At 32.7% G+C, this 25,397-nt stretch overlaps 1 protein-coding gene across 1 annotated transcript in view; it reads right to left on the bottom strand.

The window, feature by feature from the left end:
* Positions 1-1,194: 1,194 nt before the first annotated feature.
* TWF1 (twinfilin actin binding protein 1) overlaps positions 1,195-25,397 on the bottom strand; it is a 29,323-nt gene continuing 5,120 nt past the window's right edge. Inside the window, exons 3-9 of the mRNA XM_031940423.1 lie at positions 17,592-17,770; positions 16,439-16,534; positions 7,503-7,607; positions 5,791-5,916; positions 5,265-5,415; positions 4,979-5,100; positions 1,195-1,868 (exon numbers count right to left, since the gene is read on the bottom strand). Coding sequence (XP_031796283.1) covers positions 1,698-1,868; positions 4,979-5,100; positions 5,265-5,415; positions 5,791-5,916; positions 7,503-7,607; positions 16,439-16,534; positions 17,592-17,770 — 950 coding nt within the window. The 3' untranslated portion in view covers positions 1,195-1,697. The remainder of the gene's footprint in view (positions 1,869-4,978; positions 5,101-5,264; positions 5,416-5,790; positions 5,917-7,502; positions 7,608-16,438; positions 16,535-17,591; positions 17,771-25,397) is intronic.

The following is a 25,397-nucleotide window of genomic DNA, read 5'->3' as shown; positions in this document are numbered from 1 at the left end:
ATGTAAGGTAAGTGGAGCTTATTGATCAACTCAGTGTAAGTCTTATTAATGGCCACAAATTTTTATTTGCAAAACAAATTTAAAATTCATCTTTGCTATGCATAAACTAGTGTAGTGAGAATGTAAATTACTTAGCATGTTTAAATATTACAAACTGAATTATTACTTGTAAACAAACAAAACCCCATACAGACTGCCCTTTTGGTTTTTAAGAACTCAACTAGTCAGCCTGTAATTGTCTCAAAATATCTCTATTGGGTCTAACTGCTAAAATAAATGTGTACAAAAAGGCTAACTGTGCAATAAAATTTAGAATTCTAGAAATAGTGCTTTGCATTGTATACTATGAAATGTGTATGTTTCCAGCGTACAAATCTTGGCTCACTTCAGTTCATTTAGAGATCAGTAAAACCAACTGGAAATTATGGCTTGCAATTTTTTTTTACTGACCAAATGCCACACAAAGTCATAACTCCTTCCAAATTAGGTCCAAAATTTCTACAGAGATTGAAACTGCAAAATCATTAGCTAAAATTGTGTATCTGTATGAAATAAGATAGAGCCAAACAAATATGTTCAAGCCAAACTTTAAAAGCTGATTTACATTAGGTTGTACAAGTACTATGATAATAAATTAGAAAACAATTTGTTCAATAATTTTAAAATAATCAAATTTTATGTAAATTTTGTAGTTTTTACACAGGAAAACCACTAGTATTAAAAACTGGTTTTTTTTCCCCCAAAAAAAATTTCAGTTGATCTTAAAAGATCTGTGTCTTGATTTAATGACATTAACTTTAAATTCAATATGGATTTTAACCATTGTTTCCCTCCTCTAACATAGAATAACTTGATCGGCTTTGAGAAAAACTTTTTTTAATATGCCAAAAAGATTTAAACTCAACATTTCAAAAAAGAGAAATCATTCATTGTTGAAACTTATCAAATCATTTAAAATTTTCAAAGTCAATCAATCTGTTGCAATAATAATATTAACAAAATAAAGTATAAATCACAAACTATTAGAAATTTCAAAAAATCATGAATGTATCCTAGATTTCTGTAAGAGCTAATACTGCTCCCCAAAGTTAACAAATACATTTCCATCTATTAGGCACAAACCAATGTTTTCAGAAGGGAAAATAAATTTTTACTTAACAAATTAAGTAAAGACATATTTCCTGTTTATTTTTCTTTCTTTTTTTTTTTTTTAAAGGTTCAAAGGTGAATCAAATGGATATCTAATTCAGAGGAAAAAATATTTTAAAAAATATAGCCAGTTTTAGGGAGAATGTTTGGAGGACAGTTGGAATAGAATGGCTATTCTTTATGTCATTAAGAATAACTAAAATTTAGCTTAATCATATGCAATTTTAAGCATTGTAAAAAATTCAAAGACTAACTAAATTGGGTGATGCTAATTATGTGTTGATTTGTAACTTGATGTTCTAAAACTGAAAGACTACCATTTATAGTGTTGAACACAGAAATAGTGAAAATTGAAATAAATGTTTTAGAGTTTGTCTTGCTGAAAATAGGTAAGAGGTGCTACTGTGTTTTGTTTTGTTTTTTAATAAATTTTTTTCCTAAACATTCCACATTCATATGTAGTGATTAACCTCCTCTGATACTAAAAACTAAACTTTTAAAAAACTGGTTTTTATAATACTTAGTATTACCAGTACATGTAATAGATTTTACTCAGTAGTGGCTTCAGTTTCAGCTGGACCCCTAATTAGTCTTCTAATTCCTCTTTTTCCTGCAGGACCTTTTGGTTTAGCAAAACTTTGCTTATGTGCATGTTGCTTTGGATGTACTTCTTCATAAAGGAAGTCTGCAGTTAATTCATCTCCATTGTCTATTTCAATCTATAAAATAAAAGAGGGTTAGTAAAGCTATCATGTCAGTTTATGTACATTTCATTACCTCTGACCCAAATCAAACAGTTAATAGTAGAGTTAAGTATGTATGAATAGGCATTCCATTTGGAAAATGGTTTTAGCTTTATTTTTCCTATATCTCAGGTAATCAAAAAATTATGTGACTAACACTTTTAAAAGTATAAAAAATTAAACTTATAGGTTGGAAAACTAGGATTTTTGAATGGGGTAGACAACGTGTATATAATTAAACATATATAAGACATAAACAGAGCAAATGAGAAGTAATCTCATATGAGAAAAATATTAACAGTTGAAAGGAAAATGAAAGGCTTTCTGAAGAAGGTACCATTTGAGCTCTATCTTGAAGGAAGTCATATTGAAGGAAGAAAAGAAACAGAAGTAAGGAGGTAAAGTATTTGAAATGAAGGACAGCCAGCTGAAGCCAGCACTATGGTACAAAGAGAAAAGATGGTCATGTTTCAGGAACAGTAAATAGGCCAGAATAGTTGGCCATGTTCTCAAATAGAGTACATGGAAGAGAATAAGGTATAAATATACTGAAAAGGTAGGAATGAGTCAGGTTACAAAAAGCTCCAAATGTTAAATATAGGATTTTATGTTTGATCCTGGAGTTATTAATACAGAGGCATGGAGATTTATTGACTTGCACTTTTAAAAAATTACTTTGGCAGCTGAGTAGAGGAAGGACTGGAATGAGCAAGAGAACCAGAAGACTAAATAGGCATGAAATTGTGAGGATCCGCATCACTATAGCTGCAGCGTGTTTAGTGAGACATATATGAAAGATACTGTAAAGGTAAAAATGATCTGACAATGAATTGGTTATGTGGAACAAATTTAAATAAAGAGTCAAGAATGACAATGAAGTTGAGAACTTGAGAGATTGGGAATATAGTAATATCTCAACAAAGTAGGGTTTGTAAAGACAAAGGGTGTGAGGGGAAAGGCGAATTCTGTTTTAGATAAACTGAGTTTTGGAGGTCTGTGGTTACCCAGTCTGAAATGGCAAAAAGGCCATATAGAACTATGTAAATGTAAAACTAGAATTCAGGGGAACAACTGAAATATACTGAATATATAAATCTAAGACTCATCTGCACAGAGACCATAATTAAACAAACAGGAACTAATATCACCAGGAAAGATAGTTTAGAGAAGAGGACCAAGGACAGAACCGTGGTGGGGTAGATACAGTTAAGCAAGCATTATGAAGAACTGGCAAAGGACACAGACAAGATAAGAACTGGAAGAAGTGGCATGAAAACAGAAAGGAGAGAGTATTCAGGAGGATTAAGGTGATCAACAGTGTCAAATATTTCTACATGGCTTTACATAGGATATAGCACTATAAAGTAAGTACTCTGAAGGGTTTTTAAGAAAGTCATTCCAGCCATGGGAGGACAAACTGCAAAGACAGAGATAGAAGATGAAGAATCATGTCTGAAAAAATCAGAAGAAAGTTACTTAGGCTGGCTACAGATTGGAATATAGAAAGAGGAGTATCATAATATAAACTTGCATAGGTAGTGGTAATGACCATAATCAGAGTTATACTTTAAGATTAGCACTTTGAAAGATATGTATAGCAGAGGTGTTAAATTAATATTATTAGGCATTGTTTAATAAAATAACAGATAATGTTAATTTGTGTTTTTCTAAGTCAATATGTGGTCCTCAGGGATCCATTTCTAGTTGAATTTGACATCACTGTTGTAAAGAATTAAATGAAGAATAAAAAGACTTAAAATAGGAAAACAGTTAGGAGGGTACAGCAAGAATCCAAGTGAGAGGTGATTTTATTTAGGTCTGAACTAGAAAACTATTTCTGAGTGGAGAGAAGGGGAAAGACGTGAGATCCTGTGAAGGCAAAAACAAGATTTAAGTAAATGAAGATGTGAGGTAAGGAAGAGTTGAAAGTAATTGTGAAGATGACTGAAGTTATAAACAACATGATTTTAACCAGTGGCTCCCTCCTATAATAGAATAACATTGAAAAAAACTTTTTTAATATGTCAAAAAGATTTTAAACTCAACATTTCAAAAAAGGAGAAATCATTCATTGTTGAAACTATGAAATCATTTAAAATTTTCAAAGTCAATCAATCGGTTGCAACAGTATTAACAAAGTCAAAGTATAAATCACAAACTATTGAAATGAGAAATTTCAAAAGATCATGAATATACCCTAGATTTCTGTAAGAGCTAATACTGCTCCCCCCAAAGATAATAAGAGGCCTGAGAGTAGAATCTTGTGGTATATTCAATATTAAGTGGAATTATGGATGATGATAATGATCCAACAAGGAGCTTTGAGTAGTAGTAGTCAGACATACAACTTGAGCAGAGAGAATGATCAACAGTGTCAAATGTAGTAGATATTTAATGAAAGATGAAAATAGAAAAAACTACAATGGATTTAGGAATTAAGAAAAAGCTTTGAAGAAAGGAGCAGTTTCAACTAAGTGGTTAAGATCAGAAACCAAACTACAAAGGATTGATAAATAAGAAGAGAAAGTAGAAGCAATACCTGTAGGTGGTTTTCTTGAGAAGCTTAGCTACAGAAAGAAGATAGGATAGATAAAAAGATAGCATGAAAGGATGATAAGATAAAAAGTTTTATTAAAAAAGATTTTTTTTTTTTAAGGAGGGAGAGTTGGGTATGTTTGTAGGCAGTGGGATATGTAAGAAACTGCTTTTTTTATATCCTACCAGAGTTGGGAATGTTAAGGTGACTTCACTTATAATTTGTGACAAATTCTGATATTTCCAAAGTCTTTTTGGGAACTTTCTTATGAAGAACACTAGAGTCAAGTTAAATCAAGTCAAGCATTTTTTTTAAGTACCTACAATATGCTAAGGGTCCTACATGGGCCCCTGATTTGCTACTGTGTTACTGTACTTTTAAGTAATCTGTAGTACTGAACGTGGAGATCCTTGAGGTTTTTGAAGAATTATAAGTAAAGGGTCCTTTCTCAAATTAAGCAAATAATGAAGAACTATACAAAATTATTACAAGCTGAAATTAAAAGCAAATAGAAAGCAGTGAAATCTCTGGGAAAAAAAAGCCTGCCTACCTTTCTAATTACATCCATCTGTAGTTTTCTTGCTACAATTTCTAGCAGAGGACTCTTGCAGCTAGAATAAAGCATCCGTTCTCTTATACTGCATGTATAACCAGGCATTGAGTAAATAAAAACTGTAAGATAAAATAAGTATATGAAAATTAACAGCATGATATCAAAAGCAAAACAAAGTAACAAAGAAGCTCAGCAAAGAAAATAGTAAGGATGCCTTACTGAAACATGACTAGGCAGATAAATTCTAAAGTAAATTCCAAGAGAAGAGATATAGCAAATATACCTATAGACTCCAAATAGTCTCCTTCATGGGAATGTTTATATAGAAAGAAATGATAACGTGCCGAATCCTTTGGAATCCTTTTTGGCAAGTCTCTTAGCTCTGTATTTGTTGTGTTGGCCAAAATTATAACTTCATTTTTTATATCTATTTCCTGTCAATAAGAGACAGCATATACTTGTTAAAACACACAAACAGAGCTTCAGTCCAAAAACTTATTTATACACTTAACCAATAAAATTTCAACATAAGTTTCTAAGGAGTAGTAAATGCTATAGTAGAGAATGCTAAACTTTGGGCAATTCATTTAACTTCTCCAAGGTCTGAGCTGCCTCATATGTAAAATAGGAATATTTTCCCATTTACAGAGCTGTCATGAGATTTAAGAGAATTAATGTATACAAAGCACCATATAAATGTCAGTCTTTGTTATTTATAACTGAAAGGGTAATAGTTTAAAAATAAACTTTCTTTTTAAATAATCAATGTAATGATTTTACTTAGAAATAAAGGTTACAATTTCTCTCACCAACTGTACATAGTTGATCTGTCTGTTATTCAATTTTTCCAAAGCTTGAAGAGCTTCTCCAGTAATGGGGAATGCCACTCCTTGTAGTGTTTGATGCTTAGTGTCCACACCAACATCAGTTTGCACCTGAAAGGTGATACAATGATCCAAATTACAGATTACAAATGAATTTTTAGCATTACTTGTTGATATTGTATAGATGTTAAAGAAATCTAATTTACATAAAATACAACTAACTTTTTCTCTGCAACACATGGGCTTTGAAAATTAATCCTATGAACCTAACTGAATTAAATTCACTTTTACATTTTTGTTGCAAATTCTACTACTTTGTCATCATGCAAAGTAAAAGACATCTTTATGAAAAATACATTGGAGCAAAGAATCTGGGTTTTTGAGCCAGACCTAAAATAGCCAGAACTTGAAAATCAAACTACTTAAAACATTTTAATGCATTTAGAGTAGAAGGACTAACAACTTAAGGTATTTCAACAATATAACATTACATATAGCACTAAATGTAAAGCTTCACTTTGTTCTGGCAGACACAAAATGTAGTACAAACACCATGCACTCAAGGAAATACAACACAGTATACAAATACCCACAAAAGCTGAACAGTTATCACCAGTGCAGAAGTTCCAAACTTAGTGTTTTCGTTTCTAATAAAAAGAAGTGAGTAGTTCAGGTATTTTAAGAAAAAAATTTCAGAAAATTTAAGTTCTTTGCTAATGCCATAGGAACCCATTTTTAACATTTTATATTTTGGTAAGTGAATCAAAGCTATAAACAAGTAAGAAGATTCTCACGGGTATGAAAAAACATAAAACAAATGAATATTTTAATTTAAGGAATGTAGATTCCATATGTGAATATAATATAGAATATGCAAGTGTATACTCTGGTACATATTGGGTTCTGATTGCAAAAAATAAAACATCACAAGTCAGAATAAGAAGAGAAACCCTGACAAAGAACTAGAGCTTAATATAAACATAAATCATTGACTCTAGGAATAAATAGCATAAATCAACTACCTTTCTTGGTTGATTTTTCTAGCTATTATTCTATCAATAGGCTAAATAATGAGAATGGTAATTCAACTAATGGATCTTTTATATAAAAAATCTTAATAGCTACCCATTAATCAATTAATCTGGATTGCTAATGCAACTGGGAAAAATGTCGATTTTCAAAAATTTTATCTTCCAGCAGTTTCCCAAAATACTATTTATAGTGTCTATATAAATTATATTTTATTCTCATGAGATAATCATTACTATTCACTGAAATTATTTAAAACAATATTAAGTACCTATTCTGTTCCATTGTGCTAAATAACAAATACATTGAATAAAATACTTCTTATTTACAAGGAACTTATACTTAAAAAAACAAGACTGTGTGTGTGTGTGTAGATAAAAATAAGTAAATTCTGACCAATTTTTGGCTCTCAAAGAAAAACATTAAAAACAAATTACAAAAATAATTTATAAACATCACATGTTAAGTCAAGATTTCAAATTCGTCTTCGAGTTTCTTCCCAAGCAATGTCCACTGAACACTAAATTTAATTATGAAACCAAAATACAGTAAGTATATTAGATGACAAGCTACTCCCTTTTTCTTGTTAGGGATATCAAACCAATCAATTTCCACTAACAAGAAAATAAAATTTCCAAATGTTAAAACCTTCAAAGTGGCTATCATACCTCATTAATTTTAATTTGCCGTAATTCTTCCTCAGCTGCAGTCAAAGGGGCTGGGGAAGACTGAGATATCAAGTATTTTCTATATCCACTCAATGAAACATCTTCCTGCAAATAGAAATCAGGAACTAAAATAATTAAGAGCTCCTACTCAATGTTTCCACAACCCCCAGCCTGCCAAGTACAACAAGCTCAAACAACTTTCAGGTTTTGTGTTTGAGGGTCACTGTGTGGAAGGTCCTTATCTAGTTCTCTATAACAGCAACTCATTCTGAATTCTACCTACCATCGAATAGAAAGTGATTCTACTCAGACACAGAAAGGAAAGATAACATAAAGTAGGAGAGAAGGATAGAAAAAAGTGAGGAACAAAGGGTGTCAAAGATGACAGCACTGAGATAACAAAAAGGAAGGAGAATTCTATGCCTAAGGAGAAGAAGATTAGAAATATGGCTGGGATCAGTCCTCTATTCATGGTGTTTGCTGCAAATAGGAACCTAGTCAGACCATCGCATTCTTCCAATCAATGAAAGTAAAGATGCCCAATGTAAGGGATCTATAGCAGCAGAAGAAGGGAAAAGATGTTTCAGACAAAAAAGTGAAGCCCAAAACAATCTCTTGAGAACAAAAGAAAAAAAACTGAAAACAATAAAAAGTACAAGAATAAGCAAAATTCTCAAGCAGAGATCAAGTCAAATTCATATAAGAAAAAATACATAAAAAGTTTTAAAAGATCATCATATATTAAGTAAACAAAAGCTCAAACTACAACCCCAAAATAATCTATCCTAAAAAGCTGAGTTTAATTAACAATAAAATGAGAGATTGTCAGCATATCAGGCATTTGAGGCGTCTTCCTGAGGAAGGGAAGGATAAAAGCAATATAGGTCAAACTGGGATTGATAAACAAAGGGGTATTATTAAAGAATGTTCACATGAGAATTGGAGGGGGAAGTAGCTCATCTATAACAGATCTATGATAAGAACTTATATTCAGCTTAATTGAGGGTGGATGGCAATGGTAGGAAACCACTGTTACACAGCATGATCTACTGCAGACAGGATACATCTGTGCCTGGGAGCAACCAGCACCTATAGCAAAAGGAACCAGAAAGAGGATAATTTGACCAATGGAGTCAAGACTGATTATGGTAAGGACTTGAGAAACAAACAATTCCCACTAGACAATACTTCAGAAACCAATATTTCTAACTCAAAACACATATCTAAATTTAGGAAGAAGCATTAACACAAAACAAAATTTGAAACTTCACAAAAGGAAAGAGTATGTGGGTAAGATATGCAAATACATTAGCAAAGAAATAGGACAAAGGAAGGAGCTCAAAGTTGTTGTTCCAGAAATGCTACCTCATTAGGGATATAAAAGAACAAGCAAGTCCAGAAGTGAGAGAATAGCTTGGAATAAAAGATGTTAAAATCTTACACTCCCTGAAAAATAGAATGAAGCAAACAAGATTCAATGACTCTATGAAGTAGCAAGAAATATTAAAACAAAGTCAATGACAATGACTAAAAAAATAGAAGCAATTTATTAGGCATTTATTATTTTTTAAAAATTGACCTGGAAAACAGATTGAGACAAAATTTAATAATTATTGCATTTCCTTATCTTGGACACCATAATGCAAATACATCATAAAAGAACTCACCAGATCTATCAGAATCACAGGGCACATTAAGAAAAGTAATATCTACAGTCATTTGACGGAAACACCAAAATAAAAATGCCCAGGAATGTCACAGTCAAAACCCAAGTTGAAGGAAAAACACTGTAATGAACCATAAAGCAAGGGTTCACATATAAACACTGCTGTTAAGATCATAAAAGATTTATCAATAACTACTATGAAGGCAAAAAATAAAAGGATGCTATAGCAAGACCTGAAAGATAAAAGATTATAAGCAAGAATAATTTGTCCTACAAAACTGAGTTTAATCTGGAAGAATGGGAAAAGGGGGAAAAAGGCAGGGGGGAAAAGGGCAGAAATGGACTTTTCATAGCATAAAGGAATTATACAGTATCCTTGATAAAAAATCTGAAGCAAAAACCCCCAAACAAACTCCAAAAGCTAAAATGAATTTCAGCAATTGGAAGGGGTTAAATAATGATTGTTTGTATTTTAATAGAAGAAATTAAAGTTTCTTTAGAATACTAATGTCTTTAAAAATGATGGAGTAAAGGAAGCACTCAGCTGAAGTATTCCAACATTCCCCTCCAAACAACTTTAAAAATAACACCTTAAATGGAATTCTAGAATGAGTGTCAACAAAAGGTCAGAATGGGATATTTTTCCAGCCTAAAACAATTCAGTAGATCAGAAGATCTGTGAAGTGGATGTGAAGGCTGGATCACAGCCTATGTGGATTAAGCACCAATGATGTAACCAAGTAGTAGTGACAAAAGCAGCAGCAGTTTTGGGAACACTCAAGCCTGAGATGGTAAGGAGACCTGGCAACTGGTCAGAAAGAGATTCTAGAAGTCCCTGTGCTACCAACTGGACGCAGGACTGGATACTGTTTGGCAATTTCACTGTCTATACCTACTTCTTCAATGACGGAGAGGAACAGTTTTGGTCAAGAGGGAGCAGAAGCCTTGAGGGGCAGTACTACTTTTGATCACAAAGAATCAGGGACACCAAGGAAAGATATTACTTCTAATTTCAAGGGATCAGGGACTCTGAGGCAGTATTACATCCAGGTCCAGTGAAGCAGGGGCTCTTCCTGATAAGGACCAGAACATAGAGGAGAGCAGCGATCACATCTATGTTCAGATCATAAAACCTTGGGAGCACCAAAAGTTTCCAAGAACTAGCTCTGGAGATAACAGTACCAAAAAGCTTGAAGACAGTATCCCACTCCATTCTTCATACCAGGAACAGAGCCCCACAAAAATACAAAGTTGTAAATTAGGAAACAAGGTTGAAAAATGAGCAAAGAACAATAAAGCTATCATGGTACAGGAAAGATGAAAACATAAACCCAGAAAACAACAAAATATTTGTTAACTAAAATATTTCATATTTACATAAATATGTCACATATATTTGATATACTTACAATATACAGCACATATTGTAAAATATTAATAAAATATTTATTAATTTAAAGTTAATTTAAATTATTTCAAAAATCAAATAATAGTGATAGAGGAAAAATTAAGTAAAGAAATGAGAACAAAGGAAGAAAATTATGAAAAGATAAGTTTGGTAGAAAGAGGTACAAAAATTTCACTGAAGAAAATATCATAAAAACAGAATTTGGTCAAATGGAAATAGAGATACAAAATCTCATTGAAGAAAATAATTTCTTGAAAATTAAAATTGGGCAAGTAGAAGCTTAATGACTCCATGAGATATCAAGAAACAATTAAAAAAATGAAAAGCAGAATACTAATGTCTATAAGCATGACAGAGAAGATTAATAAAGCAAACTGATACAGAAAGAATTTAACTGACTTGTTCAGGTTTGTACAGTATCTGAAGCCATATTTGGTACTCAAGTCTTCCTAAATTTAGGACTGGTGCTCTATCTAGAATGCCAACTAACTCCCAGGTCCTAGAAGTCATAGGGGTGGATTTTTTTGGTTTGTTTGTTTTAAGAAAGGAAAGAAAAAAAATACATTACTCTGGGAACTAAATGAGTATGAAAAAGGAAATTAATATTTCATATAAATGGGCTGACCAAGAAAAAGAAAGCAAAAACATGAAGAAAGGGATGGAAGGAGCAGGAATCTTATGATTTCATTCTTACTGAATTGAATGAATATTGAATACAATTTGGTGTAAAAATATGTTAAATTAAATAAGGAAGAAATAAGGACAATGAAAGGGGAAAGGGGAATAAAAAATGAATGAATTGAAGGGAATGAGTCACAAAGTGAATGTTCATGAGTTGTTAATTAAAAAGAAAATACAGAGAAGGAAATCAAGGTAGAGACTTGATGAAAACTGAAGGAGTAGAAAAGTAGGAACACAGTATTTCATTTTTATGTTACTAGTAGTGATCAAAATCCTCTAATTGCTCCCCTTTTCTTATAAAGGGGCTAAGAAGAAAAGGTAAAAGAGGTTAGGATGGATGGAAATACACAATGATCAATGATGAACATGAATGGTATTGAATCCACCATAAAACAAAATTAGCTGAATCATTATTTAAAAGAAACATACTTGTTATGCAAAATAATTCACAAAATAATTGCAAATTAATAACTAGTCAATCTGTCAATAAACATTAAGGATTCACTACATGCCAGCTACTGGTTGGGAGTGGGGGGGATACAAAGAAAAGGAAAAGACTGACCATAAAGGGCTCATAATTAATGAGACAACAGGAAAATAACCTCATACAAACACTAATATACAGAATATGCAAGAAATAACCAACAGATGGAAAATATAGAATTAAGTGAGATTATTAAAGACTTCCTTTAGAATTCTGAGTTTTTAGTTGGGACTTGAAGGTAATTATAGAAGTTGGGTGGTGGAGGTGAGGAGGGGGAACATTCCAAACTTGGGATATGCTAGTGAAAATGCCTGGATGCAAGAGAGGAAGCCTGTAGTTTAAGGAACATCAAGGATTTCAGTGTCACTGGATTGAAGAGTGAAAGACTATATAAGGTAGAGAGAGCCTAAAAAGGTAGAAAGTGGTCATGTCATGAAGAGTTCTGAATGCTCTTCAAGAAACAGTATTTTATATTTTACTTCAAAAGGATTAGGAAATCACAGAAGTTTACCTGAGGTGAAGTAGGGAGAAGTGACATGATCAGATTTGTGCTTTAGAAAAATCACTTTGGATTCTAAGTGAAGAGTGAACTAGACTAGGAGGAAACTTATAATAGATAGACCAACCAACAGGTTACTGCAATAGTTAAAAGGTATGAAGGAATGGTAGCAGTATCAGAGAAGACAATGCGATACATGAGAGATATTAGAGACATGGAATCAACAGGCTTTGACAAAAGACTGGATATGAGGAATAAGAAAAGTGATATATCAAGGATGACATCTAAGTAGCCTAGAGTCCAGCTTCTTAAACTGAGTCACAGCCTCATAACTGAATGTGGGATTGTGAAATTATAACTTATTAGCAATATGTTTGAATTGTATACCCATTTTATATACCTATATACCCAGGGTCATGTAAAAATTTCCCCTTGCAAAAGGGGTTGCAAGGAGAAAAAGTGAGAGGAAGGTAGTACCTTCAACAGTAATAGGGACATGTTAATGGGGAGAGTTTGAGAAGAGATCTTGGTTTTGAATATGTTGAATTTAAGATGCTTTATAAGAACATTTCAATTTCATTCAATTTAACAAACATTTAATTAGGCACTTACTAGTACCAGGCACTGTGCTAAGCCCTGAGAATGCAAATAAGAAAAAAGAGTCTTTACCCTCAAGAAGCTTGTAATATAACGAGAGAAGACAACACATAAAAGGAAGCTGGGAAAAAAGGAGTGGGAGGTAGGGAGTAGCTGGCCTGGGGGACATCTTGTTCCATGAAACTAAAATCAAGCAGGGCTATAAATGAAAAGTGGAGTAGTGGAGTAAACTAGTTCAATTTCTGTCCTCTATAAAGGAAGGCTTTGGGAGAAGCTTAGTACTCTACACTTCAGCCCTCCCATCAGAGAGGAGAGTCTGAGGGAGATGGGAAAATAACATAAGGCTGACTTAGCAGCAGAATGATAAAATTAGATGTGATCAGTTGAGTAGACATCTCTAGTTGAGACTACCAGAGAAGCAGATGGAAAGTAACCTGGAGGATATCCAGTTTGAGATATCTAATAAGGAGATGTAAAATTTCAAGTCAACAGAGAGGTTAGGGCTGAAAATCAAAATCAGAATAAAAACGCTCATCGAATCCACAGGAACTTTCTGAAATTACCAAGCAAAATAGTCTTATCATAGAAGGAGAAGAGGACTCAGGACAGAGCCTTGTGAGACACCTAAAGTTAGTGGTCATGAGCTAAATAAAGGTCCAGTAAAGGAGAATTTGGAGAAGTCAGAGAAATTGGAAGAGAAGCAGATGAACTAATGTTCTGAAAACGTAAAAAAGGACAGAGTATCTCAAAAATAAGGTGATCTACAGTGACAGGCTGCAGAGAAATCAAGAAGCATGAAGACCGAGAAAAGGTTGTTAGATTTGGCCATTAAGAGGTCACTGGTAACTTGAAAGACCAGTTTTAGTTGAATGACAAGGTTGGGAACCAGACTGTAGAGAATTAAGAAAAGAAAGGGAGGGGGTGAGGAAGGGACTGAAGAAGAAATGGAGGCACCCATTGTGAACAGCTTTCTCAAGGAATTTAGCCACAAAAAGCAGGAGAAAATATGGATTGATAGTGAGTATGAACAGTTGAGATAAGGTGTTTTTTTTTGTTTTTTTGTTTTTAATTTTAATGTTTGAGGTTAGGTGAGATATAGGCACAGGGAGATAATCAGTGGATGGGGAAAGATTGAAGTGAGAGAAGTAACAAAGGGGACAATCTACTGATTATTTGTATAGGTAGAGGGTTTTGCTTTGCCTCATCATGTGAGATAGGAGTAAAGGAAGAGATAGCACCAGAAGGCATCTGGGTAATGTGAGATAAGGAAAAAAGAAGAGAGAACTCTGGGTGAATGACCTCAATTTTTTCCACAAAAGATGAGGCAAAGTTGTCATTTGAGAAGGTGAGAAATGGGATAGTCAGGAAGTTAGAAGAAGGATGAAAATGGTTTAGCAGAGCCTCTGTGGAGAACAGGATGATAAATTGATGATGTAGAAGGATTACCTATAGCAGTTGTGAGGACCAGATGAGGGTGTATAAAAAATAGTAGACCCAGTCTAACCACTGTGTGACCTTTTCCATTTTTGTTCAGATGGACATGTCTGAACAAAAGCAGTAAATGAGTGATTCAAGGCTGGGTACAATAACAGGTGATATGACAAGATGACTAGGGACTTAGAAGAAGGCAGAACTGATGCACTGAAAAATTATGGGTAAAGGAGGGGAGTGTGGCTAGTGTCAGAATGACGGCTCAGAAAAAAACTGAAGGATCGAAGGATTGAAGGTCACAGTGTAAATAAAGAACAGGGTTTGGTAAAGCAGAGAAAGAGGTAGAAATCCAATAAATTAATTTCAGAGTTGATGAACATGCATTTTTATGAGTGACTGCAAGACCATCTTTTTGTGTGACTGAGATGGGGGGAAGAACAGCTTTTGGGAAATGAGTAAGCTGATGAATTGGGGAGTCAGAGTGGGAGAATATCAAAATTTGATACTGAAGTCTCTTAGTGTAAAGGCAGGACTGGAGGAGGAGACAAAGACTGTATGAGGCAAGTATTATACTCATAGAGGAAAAAGCAGTGTCCCGGAGGTCTTGACAATAATTGCCAGGATTAAGTTTGGGGTTTTGAATCTTTAATGAGTCAGAAAGAAAAGCCAGTGGAGGAGCCATAAAAGAACCAGAACAGTGTTGCTTTTCTAAAACAAAGAATAGACAGAGAATACAGTTGGGAGGGGAAAAGAGAGAATAATGAATATTATCAAAAGTTGAAGAGAGATCAACAATGCTGAAAAAGAGGTTATTAGAAATGAGTAAGTTGCCTTTGAGAAAGTAATTTCAGTAGAGCAATGAGACAAAAGCCAGATTACAAAAGAATAAAGAAAGAGTTGAAAGTAAGAAAGTGGAGGCCCATCACCTGATTTTCAGGATTAAATTCCAAGTCAGCCATGTATTTTCTACCCTAGATCATGCTGCCTTCTGAAACTAAGAGTTCAGAAATATATAAATGTAAAAAAACTCCAAAACACTTCCCTGTTACCACGCATAGAAAATGCCAAGTTGTTGTCTCTTCTTTAAGCTTCCATGAACATTTCTTGAGCACTTTTACGTTACTTATAAAATATGCAAATTAAAATAATTGAGGCTCTGTCTTTTACCCATTAAACTTGTAAAAATGACAAAACAGGAATATGGTAACATAAAATTATAGTTGTATGAAACTATAAAATAAAAAAAACAACTATGAAGAAAGACTTAAGAACTATGATCAAGTATGACTTCATAATAAAGTATATGTTCCCCCTTTTTAGAAAAGAGGTGATAGATTAGAAGTACAGAATGAAATGTTTTCAGGCATAGCCAACATGTCGATTTTCTTTGCTTGACTATATTTGTTATAAGGAAAGACTTTTGGGACATGGGAGACAAAGCAGAGAGTGTTAAGGGAGAAAAAAAAAGGATTAAAAAAAGAGCAGAAGGAATTTTAGAATTGGACACAAATCAGGGAAAGCTTTGTAACTCATGTTAAATTTAATGAACACTTATAAAGTGTCCTCTTTTCTGTCCTTTGTATACAAATTCATGTTTGTTGATATTCAAATTCGCAGTAATTTTATTTTAAAGTCTTTGTGACAGTGGAAATTCTTCACTCTCAGTTTTAGTGTCTAAAAATAATGGCTTAGCTTCTAAACCAAAACTGTAAGTGATAAAGACCACTTTAAAAAAAAAAAAAACCTTTCAGCATTTTACATTAACTGTAGTTTCTAGCAATCCCTCATCTACAAAGTAACAAAGGGAGAAAATTTCAACAGATCCTTAAAAGAATTAAATTGTCCTAGTTTCACCTGACTAAGTATGCAAGCGTCTATCTGTGGACACTAGATACATACCTTAGAAACAAGTTTTATAAATCTAAAATAGATATAAAACAAAAAAAATCCATTTTGACCTTATTCAAATTGTAATGTAATTTCAAACACAGCTGAGAATGAAAGAAAATATCATGTTTTTACCAAGTCCTATCTTTATGTTCATGATTTCATTTTAGAATCCAGTGAAAAATCAAGACTTATGAATCTAGATTACCTACTATACAAAGAACATGTTTATAATTCTTTAAAATTACAACAGACTACATTTAATTTAAAATACATTTTGTACCTTCAAAGTCCCAAATAATTCATCTTTAATATGACCACCTCCAAACTCCTTTTTCAGAGTTGCTCTGGTTGCTGCATATAACATTTTTTGCCGAACCTGTTAAGATTTTATGAGAATTTATTTAGAATTCTATAAATGAAATCAAATTTACAAATGGAAATATTCTTTAGTTATTAAAATCTTTAATCATTTTTAAAATTATAAACCAATATGACTCTCATGGACTACTGTATATGAAACTATTGTGTACAAATAACCCATAGTTCCACAAATAATAAAAGTTAAATGCAATTTTCAACAGAAACAATTTTTAAAGTGGTAATTAAACTAGTAATTATTATAACATTCTCAATCTATATGCAATGCTCTTAATTTAAAAACTAAGATGATGAATTCAAAAAGAAAAAAAAACTACTTAAAGGGATAAGAGCAAATGGTTGAAATAGCATTCACCTTTCACTTTAAAACAGAACATACATTATCCTTATTTTAAACAAACAAAAACCTCTATTATAATCTATCCTATACAACTAAGTTTAACTACTACCACAAGATAGAAACAATTTCATAAATCTGCAATATTAAATCAAATTTAATTTTCCTTTCTGACTTTAATGATTTAGAGAATAATGACCCTTTGAAAATGATATCTAAATTACAGGAAAAAAACAAAAAAACCCCACCACACAAAAGGAAACCCTCTTGCTCTCCTTATGAAAGAATGGGTCTAAAAAATTTGTATTTCATAGTGATTTTTATTTTAATTCTATTTAAGTTATCAAGAAACCAGTTTTTTTGATAAATTTAACACCAGCAAAATGGACATTTATTCTACATTCAGTCTTTGCAATTATTACAATTAAATGTTTTTTACATTATCAAAATGTTAAAACTATTTTTTCAACAGGGCTTATGAGTTTATTCCTAATCTCCACGAATGTTAAAATTTGAATCAATAGTCATTCTGACCTCAAAAGCTAGATTTTATTTTTGATTACAGTAGTCCTAAATCAGCACTGAGGATCAAAAGTTTTATTTCTCTCTATTTTTCCTCTTATAAATATTAGTATTTCTTTCCAGCTTTTAACATAGGATAAAGCACCAAAGAATATCTAGGAGGTAGTTCTTTTCAGTAATAATAAAAATCACTTACATGAGAATAGTCTGGAGACCATGCAATGAAGATCCATTCATATCCTTGTGCATTCTGAGAATCTAACCTGAATAATATGTAGCATGGTTGCTTCTCTTCTAGCAGTGGGAGAATGAAGGAATCATAATCTTTATCCCAAGTGTCTGCAGGCTGACTAGAAGATCCAACTACAAGTTGTTCTGTTAAGAAAAATAAATGCATTCAGTGATTATGAAGTCCTAAATAACATCAAGACGATGTTACATATGTAACAAATGTAAAACATTTGTATTACATACTTATTAATATAAGCATATAAAACCTAACATTCAACTCTATGTATTAAAAAACAGAAGAAAAAGAAAATTGTAGATATTCTAATTAAAAATGTATTGTCAATTAAAAGTACATTTCCTGAAATTATCTTTTTGAAGTCACACAATAAGAAGGAAAGTCAAGATGTTACTTTATAAACTAAAGCACACTTTATCATTTATCTTGGATACATAAGAAACAATATCACTTGATGATGAAGAAAAGGTAAATCAAATGTCATGAAATACAGTTTTAGCCTTTTATTAAACAAGTATTTTTTACATGAAAAGAATTATCCTCACTAATACAGCTCATTAAGAGAACATAAAATTACAAATATTCCTAAATAGAAAAATACACAGTCATTTAACACAATGATAACTAAAATTTACTTCTAAATTGATAATACTTCTAAAGGAATCAATCAATAAACATAACTTTTTTTGACAGTAATACTATACAAAGTTCATAAAATATTTTAACAAAGTTTAAGAAATTGAGGCTAATAAAACTTGCTTTTGTTAACAATTGCTTTCTTATTATTTTAGAATCTAGGTCCAAGGATCCTACTTATACTATAATACTAGGTAGTTATCTTTTTTTTTTTCAAACACTAGGGAGATTGACAAAGAATATGTACAAGTAATCCTTTGACTAGTCACATAGAACACAGATAAGATTACAGACATTAGAAACAATTTTTAATAAAAATGGTTTTTTAAAAAGTATGCTAAAAAATAAAAATCTAGTGGTATTAGCACTCTGAATATTTGATAAACTTCCCCACTCAATGTTACTTTAACTAAATTACTCAGTAGCTCAAATTTCATAGAATTACTTGATTTCATAGAGTTACTAGAATATCCTTCTAGCTTAATTTAATTAGAATGTTTTACTTCTAAAGTTTCTAGGAAACTGAGCTATAAAAAGTTAGTATTATAGCAGAATCAATTAAAGTGTTCTAATAAAGGAAAACAGTAAAACCCCAAATCCCAAATAGTAAATTATGCAAATAATTTTTTTTTCTTTTGTATGGGATACATCAGAGTTTTTTCTGAAATAATTATCTTTATAATTAAGTTTTTCTTGATTCAAAGCTGAATAGTAAGACAGTCTCAAAGCTTAGAAAATTTGAGTTTAAGTCTCACATCTGACTTATACTAGGACTATTTATTTAACCTCTCAGTGTTCTAGACAACTCTAAAGTACCACCTTGCATTAGTTGAGTTTCCTCACTAGAAAGTTCTTTATTCTAATGAAACCATGGGTCTATCTCTATTTCTGTTTCAAAATTAATTATCAACAAAACAGTGGCATAATGGAGGGAGGCAGCCAAGATTATATCAAGAATAACATGAGACTATTCCCGAATCAAAAATTATGATAGTTCATAATGTAGTTAATTCTGATTTAGATAATTAAAAGTTGAATTCAATAGTTTACTCCTTTGATTCTTAGCCTGCAACAAAAGAATTTAAAAGATGGAATTTGAATCCTGGGAATACTCAAGATCATTAAAAGAGCACTACAAGTGGCCAGAAACTAGAAACTGAGTGGATGCCCCTCAATTGAAGAATGGTTGAATAAATTGTGGTATATGAATGTTATGGAATATTACTGTTCTGTAAGAAATGACCAGCAGGATGATTTCAGAAAGGCCTGGAGAGACTTGCATGAACTAATGTTGAGTGAAATGAGCAGGAGATCATCATATACTTCAACAACAACACTGTATGATAATCAATTCTGATGGACGTGGCCCTCTTCAACAATGAGATGAAACAAACTGCTCCAATAGAGCAGTAATGAATTGAACCAGCTACACCCAGCCAAAAACTCAGGGAAATGAGTGTGAACCACCTATGTAGAATCCCCAATCCCTCTATTTTTGTCTGCCTGCATTTTTTATTTCCTTCACAGGTTAATTGTACACTATTTCAAAGTCTGATTCTTTTTGTGCAGCAAAACAACTATATGGACACACACACACACACACACACACACATATATATATATATATGTATATAGTATTTAACATATACTTTAACATATGTAACATGTATTGGTCTACCTGCCATTTGGGGGAGAGGGTGGGGGGAAGGAGGAGAAAAGTTGGAACAAAAGGTTTTGCAACTGTCAATGCTGAAAAATTACCCATGCATATATCTTGTAAATAAAAAGCTATTTAAAAAAAAGAAAAAAAGGGAAAAAAAAGAGCACTACAATTTCCTGAAGACAGTGTAGCCCATTCTGTTTAATTCAGAGCTTCACTGTCCATTTGCACTATCTGTTCCGGACATGTATGTATACACATTGATGGACTGACTTAATCTCTCAAACTTTATCCGTAAGTTAGGAGAATGTCTGCTCCAAGCATGTGAAGATTTCCTGGCAAAATGATAAAAATAATTCGTTCCAAGAGCTATGAAGACAGTTGAAGGTAGACTACTTAAGAAAGTTTTGGTCAACATCAAAGATGCCAAGGTCATCCACTAAACCCCAAGCCATTGCCAGTCATTTAGACTTTTGTTTTGTACTTCAATGACTCTGAAACAGTGAAGCTGACAACTGTTAACTCTGCCTCATTTAAATTTAATTCATGTATGAGTGAAGACATCACTGGTGATGTCACTGGTCCTCTTCAAAAGGAAGGACGACCAACAATGTACTCTTGATGTTGAGCAAGACCTGTCTCATATCTTTCAAGGGATCATGAATATCTATTTCATGACTGAGAAACATCTTTTTTATGCAAGAGCAGAGAACACGATTAAAAATAAATGAATAAACAGAATATAGAAAACATCTGAAAATGTTTTCATGACACACTAAAAGCAATGGAGCTGCTTCCAGAGGAGGTAGAAATGACAAAGGAAAACAAAGATGCTGGATCAGATCAAATATATATAGAGGAAATCTGTGCCAGAATTGTGCCACATTGTGGAGCCCTAAGGGGCAGATTCACAAGCTGTCTGAAAAAAAATGCCAAAGGGAGGCAGGGTAGGGAAAGAACTTTGGAAGCAAGAGAAAAATAATTATCAATATGCTGTCTTTCTCATATATGTAAAATTTTATGAGAACCAATATCATGTATATCGAGGAATTTCCAATAGGATATTAAGATATAACAAGAAAATTTTAGCAAGTGATTCCATGGTGAATTTTATGTTTACCTTCATGTAACTGATTGGAAGATATGGGAAATGCTGTGCTTATTTGACTCAATAAAGCAAAACATTGTAAATATGACATTAAAAAAAAAATGAATAATGAAGTAAGCCCAAAACTTAATAAAAGGAAGAGATTGGAGTAGTTTATATTTGGAAAATAGTAAAGTGCTAAATTTCCCTCCACTGTAAAATCTATTTAATATCTTTAATAATCAAAATTATCCTGGTGATGCTATGTATAAGAATATTTTTGTAGCTTTTTGTTTTTAAATACATGCTAAAATAGTTTTTTAACATTCACCTTTCCAAACCTTATGTTATAAATTTTTTTCTTTCCCTTTCCCTCACCCCCCTGCCCAGACAGCAAGCATACAGATTAAATATGTGCAATTCTGTATTAAAAAAAAAAAAAAACCTCCCTTTCCATTTTTCTATTAAAAAATAATATTTCTCTGGTCTAAATATCCTTCCCTAAAGACTCCCTCCCTAAAGCTCAGTTAAGTACAAACAGCCTTTCTTACTTAAAGAAATGTATTGAGTGGAAACCCAACTATCAAACAAAGAATACTTGCAATCGTGTAAGAATACTGCCTTCTCCTAAAGTGAAAGGGTACTGATACATCTAAGTGCACTATCCCTTCAAAGCATTTGTCCATTCAGTAAGAATTATGATATTGATCAGAGACAGAATACCCTTTTCAGTCCTTAAATGGAAGAAAGAATCAAGTAGACTATTGTTCTGGATTGTTAACCTAAATTGTCTTTTAATATATTTTTTTCCTCATTCAAGATTCCAATTGATATTATCTCAAATCATCTTGAGATGGAGAAATGTCAGAGGGCATGAGTGGGCTATGTCAGTTTGGACACCTTTTACTCTAGACTAGAAATGGTCTGAATTTAGGAATAATATTAAATTAAAGAGAAACTTATTTTTGGAAGATTTGTGCCTAAAATTCAGATTATCAATTTCTTTTCTTCAGCACCTAAAAATCCTAGAACATGATAATCTCATGTACTTGGTTCTTCTCCGATAGAATGGTCCCACAATAATCCTCTTTATATATAAAAACTTTACTTTCTTCAGGCTAATTATGAAAAACCTTCACTAAACTCTGCTATATCATTAAGCTATTTTCCAATCTCTGGGCTTCTTGACAGGTAAACTCTTAGAAAAAGTTATCTACTATAATTGTCTCTACTTTAATAACTTACTTCTCAATCCTTTGCAAGTAAGCTTCTAGAAAAAGTCTCTTCAATATTGTCAATAGGTACTTACTTAATTGCCAAGTCTGAAAACTTTTCTCAATCATAATCTTTTCAGGTGCATTACCATCTACTTTGATACTATATCCTAAAGGCCATAAGATCTCTTTATATAACTTGCAACTGAAGTCTCCTATATATGTTCTCTTCTCCATTAGAATTTGAGTATCTTTGGAGTGGCACCAAGATGGTTGAGAATAGACATGTCTTTGCCTGAGTTCTTCCTGGCTTCCCTCAGAATCAATATCAGATCAAGCCTCTGACCAGGTTTTGGAATGACAGAACCTACAAATATTTGGAGTGTAACAAATTTTCAGCAGGTGATATTTTGAAAGAACTTCAGAAAAGGTTTGTTTCAAATGGGTAGAGGAGACGACCCAGCACAAGGAGATCCTTTGCACACATGCTAAGGGAATCTAGTGGGAAACTCTTAGCCAAAATATAACAGCGTTGGCTACTCTGTCCTGAAGTCAGAAGCCAGAGGAACAGCAGACTAGCTGTGCGACCTCCAAGACAACTACAGAAAGCAAACAATGAGTCCCAGAAGCTCAGCATAACAAGCAGGTCTTGGCTATACCCATCCAGCATGGGAAGGAAACCTGCAGCACCAACCCACTACAGCCTGTAGTGGAAGCTTGGGACAATCTCCCCCATATCCGAAGAGCAGACCTCAATCTTTAAAAAAAGAACAAAACAAAAAGAGCTCTGATCATAGCTAATATGGAGACAGGGACACTAAAGGCAAAATGTCTCCAGAAGAAGTTTCTAAGGGTAACACGAGTTGGTCTCCAACTCAAAAAGCTCTCTTGAAAGAATTAAAAAGGGATTTTAAAAGAAAGTTAAAAGAAAAATGGGGAAAGGAAATAAGAGCTTAGAAAAGGAAACAAAGAAATCTTTAGAAAACCACTTCTTATAAGACAGATAATGAAATGGAAAAAAGAAAAAAAACTCCTTAAAAAACAGAATTGGTGAATGGGAAAAAGAAAACAACTCCTTGAAAAACAGAAATGGTGAAATAGGAAAAAAAAAATACAATGAACAAAACAATTCATTTAAAAGTTCAATTGACTAAAATGAAAAAGAGGTTAAAAAAAAAAACTAATTGAAGAAAATAATTTACCAAAAATCAGAACTGAAAAAATTGAAGTGATTGACTCAATGAGACATCAGCAATCAAACAAAATCAAAAAATGAAAAAATAAAAGAAAATGAGGAATGTGAGCATCTTAAAAAGGAGGCAATTGCATCTGCTTTTCTATTTGATAAGCATATACATTATGTGTTTTAAAGTTTGCAAAATACTTTACAAATATAATTTCATTTTATGTTCATAACAACCCTAAGAATAGGGTTATTTTTATCCCTATTTTATAAATGAGGAAATTAAGAGAAACAGAATAAATGATGTAACAAATACTATAACTGTTAAATATTCTGAAGATGGATTTGTTACTTAGGTCTTCCTCATGCCAAGTCTACTGGTCTATCTACTGCACAGTACTTTACCCTTACTAGCAATTTTATCACATCAATTGCCTTTTATTTTATATTACATCTATTCATGTTTTCAAGTCATGTTTCCTCTATAAAAAGTAGTCCCTTTAAGAGTGTGTATTATTTCATTTTTGTCTTTGTAATCTATGGCATACCAGCATTTTTTAAAACGTTACATAAATTGACAAATAAACCACAGAAAAGACACATGTAAGACAAAAGACAAAGATACAAGTTAATGATAATTTATTTAAGAGAAATAGAATAAAAGATGTAAATAAATTGTCATTAAGTGAGATTACATGGCAAGATGGTCAACCTAGGTAATAATGCACTGCTATGTTTCTAGACTAATAAAACAAAAAACAATAACACCGTTTCTGTCCTAGAAGTATTCACAATCTAATGAGGAGAAAGTTGGGAGGTTGACACGTCCACAAATTAGCATGATACAACATAGAGAAGGATGAAGTCAAAGGTGGATCTAAAAGTGCCAAAATTAGTGGAAGGAGAAATACAAGATACTTTGATAAGGATATTTATAGAGGAGATAGTAGCAGAAGGGAAAAGATTAAAATTGTGCTCCAGATATAGGGAATGGCCTTAGCAAGCACAATGAGAAAGATTACAGGATGAGTTTGAGAAACTAATGGTTCCATTTGGCTACAACAGTTGGAGCACAGGTAAAGTAAAATAAGACTTTAGAAAGGCAGGTTGTAATAATACTATAAAGAGTCCTAAAAACTAGGTTAGAAAAGTTCCTAATTATGCAATGGAAGCCACTGAAGGTTTTTCTGGAAGACCTCTACTGTACTGGATTATAGAGGGCAGCAGATAGTGGGGAAGTCTGAGTGAGGTATAAGACCCTTCAGTCCAGAGGAAACCTGCTAAAAATATCTGGTTGGCTCCTCATTTTCCCTTTGGAATTTTTTACCTTCCCCCCTGAGAAGTCAGGGAGGGCATGACCAGCTGTGTTCTACTTGAAGCAAGGTGCTTATAGTTAAGCACTCACTCAGTGTGATTGATGAGATAATGGTTCTCTAGTTCACGTATACTTAGTGTAATGTAATGATATAATCATCATAGTGAGGCTGAGAGGACTGGAGAAGAGATCTCAAACTTGGATACAGAGAGAAGAGAGACTGAGACACAGAGTAGACATGGAAGACGGAGACAGAAACAAGAGATTCTCGTGGTGGCTCTTGTGCCTTTGTCACTCCTCCACCTAAGACCAAGGCTTGTCCAGAGATACTCCAGAGAGCTAGTCTGGACATTACACTAGATAAATCTTTAGTGGAAGATTTTACAGAAGAAAATGGAAACAAATTACAGAGGATGGGAATACAATGTAACATCTGCATAAATGTAGTTCCACAAGTAATAGATTCAACAAGGCATTGTTAGGGGGAAAACAGCCCTAGAGTGAATGTTCTAAAAATAAAAAACCCAAACCAATTCCTTTCCTACTTTTACTTTATTTTTTAATACTTTCAACTATACTTCTTTGCATAGCGCACATATTAATCAATCCATTCATAAGCATTTAATAAGTATCTATAATGTGATAAGCATCACAAACAAA

This window comes from Sarcophilus harrisii, chromosome 5, assembly GCF_902635505.1.
Source record: "Sarcophilus harrisii chromosome 5, mSarHar1.11, whole genome shotgun sequence".
In the NCBI taxonomy this organism is placed as follows: Eukaryota; Metazoa; Chordata; class Mammalia; order Dasyuromorphia; family Dasyuridae; genus Sarcophilus; species Sarcophilus harrisii.
Note: the sequence above shows the minus strand (reverse complement) of the source record. Positions and strands in the feature narration are given on the sequence as shown.